We start from the raw sequence: 12,470 nt of genomic DNA, 5'->3' as shown, positions 1-12,470 counted from the left end.
GGTATATATTTTTCCATTCCTATCCCTGCTAAAGCCATGAAGCTTTCCCCCCCCAATGCCCTTACTCATTTTGTTATCAAAACCAAATCATACAAGCAACAGTTTACTAAAATCAAGTCACTTGGAAAAAATGAAAACACAAAGGACTCTTTCTCCAATTTCTCTACAATTCTTCATGTTTTTCTGAAAAATCACACAATAAGAGCAAGCAATTGCACTGTATACATATATTAAGCTCTGGACAGGCTGAACTATTGACCTCCTTTGCTACTAAAATATCAGTTAATCATAAAACTGAGCTGTGAGTTGTTACTCAGAAGCAGCAGCCAATGTAACAATAACTTCTAACTTACAGTTGAAAAAGTAGGCTAAGTGCACAATTTTATATTACCACATATTTTCTACACACACACCCTCCCCAAGGAAAGACAATCACAACTCAGAGGATACGCTCAGAAGAATGACACACCCCAAAACCACAGAAAACAGCCGTAAGGATTACTTCTGATTCGAGTGTTACCCTTCTGCCTTTTGTTTTGGTGTTAAAATCCTTAAAAAGTGAATAATGTGAGCAATGACACCAGGCAGGAAGTGTACTCATAATGAAATAAATTTCAGGTACCCCGTGAGGACTGATGGGTAGGCAGGAACCTTCAGCATCAGCAGCCGGGAACACAGTGCCCGGTATGATTATCAGTGGTGCTTAGAAAAGGAAAACACAAAGCATACGTATGGCTACTAGGGAGAATAATGTCAGAAAATAGTGCTTTGTTTCACATGTTTTAGACTTCAGCCATTTAAAAACACTCAGTGGTTTCATATATTTGATTGGTCAGCACTATCTTTAATTGCAGACTGATAAAACAACACATCTAGCAAAATGCATTTGCTCAGCTTCAGCACAAGAAAGATTACCTGGGAAATGCCAGGTAGACAAACACGCTGTCAGAGGACTTAACTAGTGGAAGAATCATCCCTTCATTAAAGAACAATTTTGTTTAGCATTAGTGGAAACATTTAGTAAATGAGTCACCAGACACTAGTTTTGCTATGAGGAAGAGCGAAAATTATCTAAATACCTAATAATAATGTGCATGTATGGCAATGAGATAAGTACAATCATCAGTCAAATCACTAAGGAGTAAGATACACCCACTGAAAAGCACAGGCCAACTGATCAATAATATGTTATTAAGAAATATAATGAAATTATAAATACTGAATGAATTATGGAGAAAAACATTTTAATCTTCATTTGAAAACAATGCTAATATTTGCTTAAGTATTAAACAAATAGAGAGCAGAATACTAACTTATCCTGATTATTTTTTCAGTGAGTTTATTTTTGCTGCTACTCCAAATATAACCTTTAATGTTTACAATCTCATCAGATCAACATTCACTAATGTGTGCTTTTTAATCTGTATAGAGAGCAGTCAAAACTTCACGTTGAAAATTCATTTATTTCCCATCACTCCATCTGACACTGAGCAGATAAACAATTATAACTTGTTTCGGAATTTGAACTAATATGTATAAAACCTATGGAAAGACAAAATTGACAAAGAACATTGACAGAATGAGAGTATCTGTCTGGAAAAAAAGTGATCTTGTCAGAAACGAGAATTAGGAATAATTGAAGGATCTCCAGAAAGAAGATATTGCTGCAGAGATGTCATCTGATATAGCACAGTAAATCACCTGCCAGTCACTTGTACAATACTGGCAGCAGCAGAGACTGCAGGGTGAGCTATTCCATTATTACCTTTACCTTTTCTTATAAATCTTCTCTTTGGAAAAGACTAATTTTTATGTTTATAGTTTGCCTTTAACAAGCAAAATATATAAAAATTAAAAAATCATACTGATTGGGGCTTGCAGTTATCTATCAGAAGCCTTGGGAAAACACTGCAGAAAAGGAAGGTCTGTCTCATTTTCCAGACAGGTGAGGAGGCAGAAGGGTGACCTGCTGTTCAAGCCAGTTCTGTCCCTGACTCATCCCTGATGGTGGGCACAATCCTTCAGTCTTCACAAGCCCTTGCTGACTCACTGTCTTCCAACTGCAACCAGCTAATAGTAACATTTATTTGCCTTCACTTTGATAGAATAAGAAGAATCAGTCTTACTGCAAGGTAAACACCTTGAAATTTCATTATTATTAATGTTGTCACAGGTTCAGATTTTTCTGCTCAAGTATCTTTTTATCTGCTTCATTTCATAGTGGATTATATTGAAATAAAAAATTTTGTCAGGACAGACTAGATTTTGGAGCCTTATATGTGAGCATTATGCTAAAAATAAATTAAAAACATAATCACACCCAAAACATTGTTTCCCCTAACTGGCTTCTAAAAATACGTCACAAAAATAATTACTTCCTTTCTTTTTCTTTCCTATAAAAACCTTTTGTCTGTCACAACCTGGGTAAACGAAATTACATTGTTTAAGTGCTAGGAAAAGAACCTGAACATTTGGATATGTTAGTCTCTGCTCAGCCTCTTTAAAACAGAGGCTGTTTTCCTATTCTTACTTTTTCAGAAGAATGTCTAAACCAATTCAGTGCAATTAACCAATGCTTTAACTTTACTCAGATCTCAACAACTGTCACCTTAACTGAGATGGACACACAGATCTTTTTACTTCACTAGAAAGACATCCTAAATTATAAATAAGATCACAAACTCCAAAAGATGCTTCAGTTTAGTCTCCAGTTGCTTGCCTCAGCTTCTGACAGTATTATGTCCAGTTTCAAAAAAGACTGTCTAATTTCCTGGATTTCATGCCTATTGACCTAGTCCACTGAAGTTCTGGCTTCTAATCCAGATTCTGACACTCTTTCTTAGGTAAACAAAATGAGTGGTCATGCATGAAAGAGGTGTCCCAGCGCGATATCTCACAAACTTGTGAAAAAACTATTTCATTTATATTTCTTATTTGCATTTGCACACATATACCTGACACACAGAAACCTCAAACTGCAGCTTTTCCTTCTAATTACTTTAATGCAATTTTGAATAGGTGGTTTTCCGCACTCTTTGCTAAATCTAATATAATTGCAACTTTAAAATACTGTCAGGCCCCAGAAGTCCTGAGATTAGGGTGAAAGAAAACCCACAATTTAAGTTATGCTTATTTGTCTCCCAGTCTGAGATTCAAACCTGATTTTTCTCCCTGACAACTATGAGATATAGGTATTATCTTTCTCCTTATGAAAGCCGAGATTAAAATAACTTTAAGTATTTTTAGAAGGAACAGCATATAACACAAGTTGGCTCTGCTTAATCTTCTTGGTGCTGGCCATGCAGGGGCACTCTAAGAAACAAGAAGCAGACTGCAGGGCTCATGATTTTGATGATGGTAGTCAAAAATGGAGAAAATACTCTATTAATATTTGCAATTGTATTTTACGATTTAGAGTATAATAGAATATCTTGAGTTGGAAGGGACCCACAAGAATCATTCAGTCCAACGCCCAGCCATGCACAGGATAGCCCCAAGAATCACACCATGTGCCTGAGAGCTGTGACCACTTCCTTTGACCACTTTGGGAGTGGTCATGACTAGAGATTGTAGTATTTGTATTCTAGTTCTTAGAGATTCTGGCAGGCCATTTGTAACTGCTTGGGAAAAGACAAATTATGCAGAAGTACACTACATTTTTAATACAATTTTATTTCTTAAACATATCTTTTTTTTACCATGCAAGTTCCCTTATGTGTAAGTTTATTTAAAATGTAAGTGAAAATATAAAGGTGAAAAAACAAGGTGGTCTGTACTTTCCAGAAATCATGAGATCTCCTTCCTTGCATGAGGAGAAGCAAAACGCTTTCTTAGATTTCTAAAGTCCCATCTCCTAATGTACCCTCCCAGGGTTAGCAAACAGCAACCTAGACAATGACTGAGCAAAGCAGCTAATCCTTATTGGCCCAGAAACTTGGAGATCCTGTGGGCGTGAAGGGAATCCTTAAGTTCTGCTACAAATTAATTGGAGCCAACAAGCCTGCCAATGGATTAAACCAATTAATAGACAATTTTGAGGTTTTGTTCATTTTTTCAAAGCAGCACTCACCAGCACATTTGGTCCTGGTGATGAGCGGTGGTCCTGGCTGCCCAGTCCCACCTTCCCCTGGTCTGGTGAGCAGGACTCGAATCTCATATTCAGTGTCAGGGTCCAGGTGCCAGAGCTTGTATGTTGGTGCATTGACAGCATGGGTTTCGGTCCAAGTCCCAGACGTCATTCGGTATTCCACTTCTTTCAGGATAATGGGTCCGTCCCCAATGATGGAGTTGGCATTCAATTGAATGAGCAAGTATGTAGGCCCAACGCCCAGCAGCTGCGGGGGTGCTATTGGCCGAGGTGGCTCTGCAGGGGAGACAAAAAATAAGCCAGTGATAAAACAAAAGCTGGAAAACCCACTAAGAGGAGGACTCTTTACATAGAAAGTTGTCAGATTTTGGCCAGCAAAGATTCCAAAACTCAAAAGCATATTCAAACCAACATCAAAGGAGAAGAGCTGAGAAAAATTTCAGCTGATGGAAGTGAGTGGTGCACCGCTGGCATCTGCTCAATGCTATTTTTTCTGTTTAAAAATCTCAGCTAGGGACCACGAAATCCTATCTGATTTATATATTGCTGCTTCTTAACATTTCTCTCTGAAAAAAAATGCTCATTTATATAATTTACTATGGCAGTAACTTGAGATTTTCTTTTATTGACTGAAACTACATTTGTACTTTCCTTTTAGAAAGAGCTGCACTAACCCCGCACAGAATATTCTTAAAAATTAGTATCACTGCAGTTAACTTGAAACCCACTAGATGCAGTTAGGGTAAAAGATACAGATGCCTATTACAGGCATTCAGAATACTCAGACCCGAGCAACAATGCCAGAAGAATGACAAAATAAAGACATATGGCAACAACTTGAGTCTTCAGCAACTTACTACTGATTTTGAAATTAAAACAATATGTGCTGCCTTTTGTCTTTCCCTGTTCTCATCAGCTTCTGCTTGCCTAAATATTTCAATGCAGCTGCAAAGAGAAAAAAGTAACCAAATGGGAAGGAGCGATCCCTCCTACCCTGAAAAATGTAACATAGAAACACTGCCTCAGCATGATTTTTTTTAAGAAACAAATCACAAGCAACATGTACTTTTCTAATAAAATGAATCCACCGATAAACATGGAAGGTTCATTTTCATTCCAGATGGCTCATATTTCAACTAATTTGTTTCAGTTAATTAGGCAACAATGCTAAATTCAGTGTACACAGGGGTTTTACACAGCAGTGATGCAGAACTAACAATGCAGCATCTCTGAGCAGTTAGAGGGGATGGCCAGTACACTAAAAATAACATTTAGCCTCAGACCATAAGATTTCCTTAGAGGGGAACCCTTCTCATCACCATTCCCTCCACCCTCTCCACAACAGAAGTTGAGACACAGAAGAATTGTACATATTCTGCTTCCTAGGAATGATCCCACCAGTGTCAATGACAGAGTTCATGGTGGGGGGTGGTGGACCTCCTTTGACATCCCATCTGCACTGCATGGTGAAGTACAGCTAATGACTCTCTGGTTCTGCCTTGTTCTCTATATCCAACAGTAAAGTTTCCTTCCAGATACCAGAGCTTGCTCCAAACAGTGTATTTATATTTGCTATAAAGCAACCAAGTTTCCCACATTTTGGCAAAAAAGGATTTCTTGCAGACTTTTTTCTAAATGAGCTGCGTCCCAAAACACTCCATTTGGAGACCAAGGAATCTGTGGCCATGCCATAGTGGCTGTAATGGGAGCTGATTTTCTCCTCCTGGACTGAAAAGGTGAATGCTCCAAGGTGTTTCCATTTATGCTTTGGGATATACAAAGCTGTAGAAAATATCTCAATTAATTATTAACATTTTATCTTGTTTTGGCAAGAAATGTGCATATGAACTAATTTAAATCCCTACCTGCATCAAAGCTCAGAAATGCAGCTGGGCTTAATGAGGGTGGTTTATTTGCTCTGGAACTAATATATTAAATGTCAAACTAATGTATTCTAAGGTCAGTATATATTACAGAAAAAAAACATAATCGTTGATGAGCATGATGCATTACCGACTCCAAGTTATAAACTTCTAAAACATACGGCTATGTTTAGAAGTATACACTTTGATTAAGAGCACAATTATCACAAATAAAACCTCACATTAATGAGACTAATATACCATTGCCTATTAAGTTTTTATGTTAAGAAGTAAAGCACATTCTTATATTAGCATACACATTTTGTTTTTAAGCTCTTGAGGCCAAGGAGACTTATTTATAAAGTCTCTTCCAGTTCAAATAAATTATGCATGAATTTTAATCAGTTAGCAAATGAACCAGTAATTGTTCTGCAACATTATTAATATTCTTCATAATACAATATACTATCAGAACCAGAGGTGAGGTGCAACCAGAAATCCCAAAAGTACACTAAGTATCAACTGAAGCATGCAATCCCAATATACCAGGATAAACTTTTCTTATGTTACCCAATTAACTTTCTATTAATTATTCTCATTTGTTATTCTACAACCACATCTCCAATTATAATTTGAAATCACATAATTTCCTTTTGTATATACAGCAACCTGAAATTTTAATGCTTTAAAAATTGCCATTGATAACTAAAAAGACAGAACAAAGCCATTAATAATGTTTTGGTTGCCATTCCCATAGCAAATATCACACACATCAACCACACTCTTCTTTCAGTGGGTTTTAAAACAGTTTACAACTTTCAAGTAATTTTATGCTTCTGGCTTTTTACCCCAGTAACCTGAGTCCACCTGTAGTAAGTAATACAGTTTCAGAATGCCCTGAGAAGACAGTCTGCCAAAAATTAAAAACCTCTTATATGAGGCATGAAAAATAAAAGGAGATGTGTGAAAGGGAAGCCCAAGAAAATCACCCTCTCAGAAGTTTGTTCTGGCTTACAAACAACACAAAAACTCAGCTTCAGCCAAGACAGGTGATGGCTTAGATGTTCAGAGGCTGGCTCAGAGGTAGCATTGCAGGAAGCTGAGGGTCACAAGGTGCCCACCACAACAGCCACCCTCCTTCCTGGCCCTGCCGAGGCACTCCGCAGGCAGATGGACCCTACTCAGATGCATTTTGTGGCTTCCAGTCACCCAGACCTGAAGCCAGGTGAGGCAGCACGGTGACCTCCCTCCACCCTCACAATGCCCTGATCACTGCAACTAAACTGGAGAACTGTACTGTTTATTTCTACCAAAAAAAGAACACATCTCTCTCAATTATTATGAGCAGATGTGGCTAAGGCACACAGTATTCCTGGCAAGTAATTTTCCTTGAGCTCAGTTCCCCTTTTTTCAGCCCAGAAACTCTACAAAGAGCCATAAAGTTCTAAACAATATTTTATGAAAAAATATTTCAACCCATGGATGGTTTAGCTCCTCAGTAGAACCACAATTTCAATAGGTATTTAAGATACACTAAACATTTGAACAAAGACCCTGCATGGTGAGTTTCATTTCCTCCTTTGCTTAGCACAAAATTTAAGATTCCTTTTCTAATGTAACTAGTTTAATTACTGATTCATTTTCTGATTATATTTTTAGCCAGCCCCTGAAGGTGTTAAATCTGATGAAACCTCTTCCAGTTTTCATGGCCACTAACATCTCTGAAAGACTATGGGAAAATACCACTTGTACATTTGCAAGACATTAAATAAATGAAAGCATTTCCATTGCATAGCATGTTTCAGTATTTGGTCAGATCTGGTTTTGACATAAAATGCCCACAGCTAAGGTAATAAAAAATTAAGACTGACATTTCATCAGTACGAAGTTTCTATTCTGCTGAGCTACTAGCAGTACATTACGCTCACATCAGTATATATATGACATTGTATATTAAATGTACTGTGATATTTAGGCACCTATGACTAGAATAAGCATGCAGCATCAACCTCAGCTGTAAGTATTCCTATGATTAAGTAGTTGTGTCATATTTTTATTATTAAATATTGTATAAAAATAATTACACATTCATAGACATAAAAAAAAACAACCAGAAAAGGCTCCTAGTGTTATTAGCACAGTAACTAATATGCATAAAACTTCATATATTTTCAAGTAACATACGCATACTATGTGGCTTAATACTATTTACTTAGCCTGGGTGATGATAGTCCTACTACATTGCCCTCAAGGATTAAATACCTCCTAAGTTTAAAATAAAGAAAGGTAGTTTCATTACTATGGTAATCACATACTGTTAATGATCATTTCAAGGCAGAAAATAAAAGTAAAACTAAACCAGAATCCTACAAGGTTTTCCATTTTGGAGGAAAAGCTGATACTGGATGCATACCTGATAAAATCTTATTTACTTACAAGAGTCATGTTTTGCTGCACATAACATGTACCAGTCACAGGAGACTGTTGCCCTGCTCACAGCAGAAGGGACTGGGGAGGTGGGGAGGAGGGTTTTGGTCACCACACAGCTCAAACATATAGAATGGGTGCATGCCTTCATCCTTGCCACTCTCTGACCCACGTGTGCCTTGTACAGTACTTCCACACATTATTGCTGTGCATTAATAGCCTGCAAGTTCCCTCCACCCATGTGCGCAGTGTCTTCCCTCTGGTGTCAGCATGTTCAGCCTTCTCTTGTATGCTTCACACCAAGCTATACAGTTGGTATGCTGGTGAGTATTAAGTTACAGGGTTATGCAGTACATACAGCAGGGGTAATCATAATAAGCTTAATTTTTACAAGTATAACAAAGCATTCATTTATTAAAAGAAGCCCAACATCAGCCTCACCTCTCCAGAAATTAAAATTGATGTGTCTTAATTACACCACAAACTATCAAGAAAGCAGGTCAACCAAAAGAATACAAATTTCTTTTAAAATTTGTCATAATTCAAAGAAACAAACAAGTAAGGCCACATAAATACAGCTAATACTAGATGTACCAGGGACCATAGCAGAGATGCCTCCACAAACGACTCAAGACTGACTCAGCTCTCACCTAAACTCCCTCTTCTAGGGAAATTTCTTGCAAAACTGTTTAAGTACGTCTGCGTATTTCTTACAAGTACTCTGGGTTTCTAGTAGAGTTCAGCTGAGGTTCAGTGCCTGACCCACACTGGCTATGTATAATTGGAACACAATCTTTGCCATGCAAAGCCCCCAGGGATCAGAGGCCCTAGGCAATGCAGTCTGAGACACCCAAGGCATACAGAATAAGGGGAAAGTCCCTGCTGGCCAGGAACTGGACTGTGCAGAAGTGTGCTGGTACCTCTGCACTGGGCTCCAGATTGCACGTCGAGATGTTGTGGCAAAGCTGCATCAGAAGACCCATGTCACAGGGCCTGAAGAGCATGGGGAAGCAGGCTGCCGATCCCTTGCAACACCTACACTGCATCAGTACTCTTCCTGTACTGGAAGGTTATATACTGCTTTAGGGATTCATACCTTCTAAAAAATGTTGAAAACCTGAAGTAGAAATATTTGTTTAAGAGTTGGAGAAAATGTATGAGATTTAGCAGAAAGAATTATGGCAGTCAAGTACTACCAGGGAAACAAAATTCTTGGTCTTAAAAGCTGGTTAATACAATGGAAAAAAAGAATTAGCAAGAAGCAGTGACAGAAAGCTTAAATTCAAATACAGTATTAAGCCATAAATGTACCAATGCAAATAGTAACTGAAGATCAATAACTGGTAATACTGTAGGAAATTCTGCATTCTCTGTCTGAGTGTTGTCCATCAATGTTGAATGTCTTCTTATGAATTATATATTGGGGGAAAAAAATAGAAGATGATTCTAATATGTAAGGCTCCAAAAAAATACAACTGAAAGAAATTATGTGATTGTGAAGGTGGTGACAAAATGAGCTATGAAAAGTTTGCAGATAAAAACAGACCATGGAGGCTTTCAGCGCAAACAATGAGGTTTTTAATTTTTGGAAAAAATCATTCCACACGTGGCATATCTTTAATATAGACTAGAAATATCTATTCAACTCTCCAAAATTTTTAGGAAGAATTTAAGACAAATAGGTTTATTTTGGACTTGGCTTGCCTGAAAGGACACCTGACTATCTTCTATGCTGACAGCAGCCTGACAAGACCTGCCACTCCTCAGCACCAATAACAGCTGTATTAACACAAACAGGGGACTTTGGCGAGTAAGTGGAAAAGCATTACAGAAAGCACTACTTGCCTGATAAGAAATTATTCTACTCAGTTAAAACACAGGTTAATGCAGAGGACTGAGGGATCCCAACATGAAAGCACAGATCTGATGAACAGCAGAGACATTATGAACCTTAAAGTCACAGAATTTCTCTGCAGTTTATTTTTAAATTTCCAACAAGAACTCAAGTTTTCTCTCTCTGTGCATGACAGACTACACTCACGGCTCAGTCTGTCACCCTAAAAATGCCATCTCCAGTGAGTAGTTTGGTCCTTAATGGTTTTCCTGTATAGCACATGGAAGACAAATAAAAAAAGCCCAACAGACTATGCATCAAATAGATTGCCCAACACACTGAGGACAGTTTAATAATGGGAGTTGAGCACTGTACTTGGCTTCTGAAAAGAAGGAAATCAAAATAAAAACAGACCCAGCAAACAAACAACCAACAAAAAAGCAGCATATTTTCTTTTTTTGCATTATTAAAAACACACCTCTAGATCTACATTGCTCCAAGACCTTCCAACAACCAATCAAGACTTCACATGGGAAGTTCAATAAACCAAATTACATCAGGACAATACTAACTACCCAATTCAAAGCTGCAGACACGCAGACAGCTTTAAGTGAGAAATGCTGCTATTAGAGACTTAGCTTACAGGATTCTTGCTTGCACACCATGTAGTGGTACTTGACTTCCTCACCTGAGCAGCCCACCTTATTCTTGTGGCAAAGGAGACGAGCAAGTGTAAAGCTCATTCCCAGGCAGACATACTCTACATCAACTACATAAATTACTCCTGCCCAAAAGATGTGATGCATCTGAAAAACATCAGAATAAAGGAGGGGGTGCATAAGCAAGTCTTCAATTGCTATAGAGTTGCCCATGGAAAAGGGAGGGGCTGGCACAAGAAGCAGCTACTACAACAGCCTCTGCTGTTTGCAGCCTGCTCTCAGGCCTTTTTTTTCCCCAGAGGTTACACTTTTGTTCACTAACTTCCTACCGCCTCAGTTGGGTAGATTGTACCAATTACAGACCACCAGCTGGGCATCAGCCTCCATGACCTGAGCCTAGCTTGGTCCTGTTCCCACCTTAGTAGGAACATCGGCGTGAGGCACAGCAGCAGTCAAAATCAGGTTTCATCAGGATGAGCTTGACTGCAGGCAGTGCATGTTGCAGAGGCTGGAGGAGGGCACGCTTCCTTAAACCAGCTGTAACACTCAACTCACAAAGACCTGAGAGGAGTTTTAGAATCACGTCCACTACTCCAAAACCAAATGCTGGTTATAGATTCATACAATAAAAACCCCACCAGCTGCAAGCCCTTTAGAGTTCTCACAAGCCTTGACCATTTAATTAATATTTTCCAAGGCCGTTGCTTGGCTTCTCTATAAGTTCATAAACTCATTTACCATTTTTGCAATATATTTATTTGTTTCAGGTTTTTTTTTACCCAGTGGTCAAAAGTGTCTCTCTGCTCTTCAAGTTGAACTCATTTTAACAGGTGCTTTATTTTTCTACATTGGTAATTTTTTTCTGATAGAAAAGTTTCTATTGCTCCCACCTTCGTCTTCTACAGATAACTTGGAGAAAGCATTTATGGTGGGTTCCTGCAGCTCATGCAAGTTAAACACATCTCCTTCCAAAAGTATACTGAAGAGAAGGTAGCAAAAACTTTATCAGCAAATAAATGACTTAGACATATTACACTATGTAATAATTTTATGTAGAAATCGGTAGGTTTTATAGTTAAGTATTCCATATAGCCACAAGCTGCCTCTATATTTAAAAAACAAAGCAAAACAAAACAAAAAACCCAAATGAAAACAAAAAACATTTAAAAGCTAATTCAAACTTATCTCAGCTGCTGTCCTATGACCATAAGTGATGGTGGCTGCAAGGAGAACCTTGAGCACCTTGCGATCTAGTATTCTGCCACAAACATTTTTCTCCAGCTCTTTTTTTTGCATTTTAATTATGCTTATGCAGACTTACTTTCTGTGACTCCAGGGACATTATTTCTGTGACTTTAAAATAGAATTTATCACAAGTGCACAGTATCTGGCACTAGTTGCTAGTCATGAGGTTGAGACACAATATCTACAAAATGTTACATTTTAATTAAGAGAGTTAGTTGTCTGGAAAAATGAACTCATTCTAAGCAATAGCTTAGTGACCAGGTCATATCAAGTGATTTATCCAACTCACTTCAGGGAGTTTGCAAGACCATTTTCATTGTCTTTTATTACATGGAATGGAAAAACTGAAAGAATCA

At 38.0% G+C, this 12,470-nt stretch overlaps 1 protein-coding gene across 13 annotated transcripts in view; it reads right to left on the bottom strand.

Moving 5' to 3' along the window:
- The window catches only part of PTPRK (protein tyrosine phosphatase, receptor type K), a 397,175-nt gene that overhangs the window by 167,239 nt on the left and 217,466 nt on the right, over positions 1-12,470 (bottom strand). For all 13 annotated transcript variants that reach the window (XM_027691497.1, XM_027691405.1, XM_027691440.1 and 10 more), the window contains exon 7: positions 4,070-4,363. In XM_027691497.1, the coding sequence (XP_027547298.1) occupies positions 4,070-4,363 (294 nt within the window). The remainder of the gene's footprint in view (positions 1-4,069; positions 4,364-12,470) is intronic.

Source organism: Neopelma chrysocephalum, unplaced genomic scaffold (genome assembly GCF_003984885.1).
Source record: "Neopelma chrysocephalum unplaced genomic scaffold, ASM398488v2 Primary Assembly neopelma1_23, whole genome shotgun sequence".
Classification (NCBI taxonomy): domain Eukaryota; kingdom Metazoa; phylum Chordata; class Aves; order Passeriformes; family Pipridae; genus Neopelma; species Neopelma chrysocephalum.
Note: the sequence above shows the minus strand (reverse complement) of the source record. Positions and strands in the feature narration are given on the sequence as shown.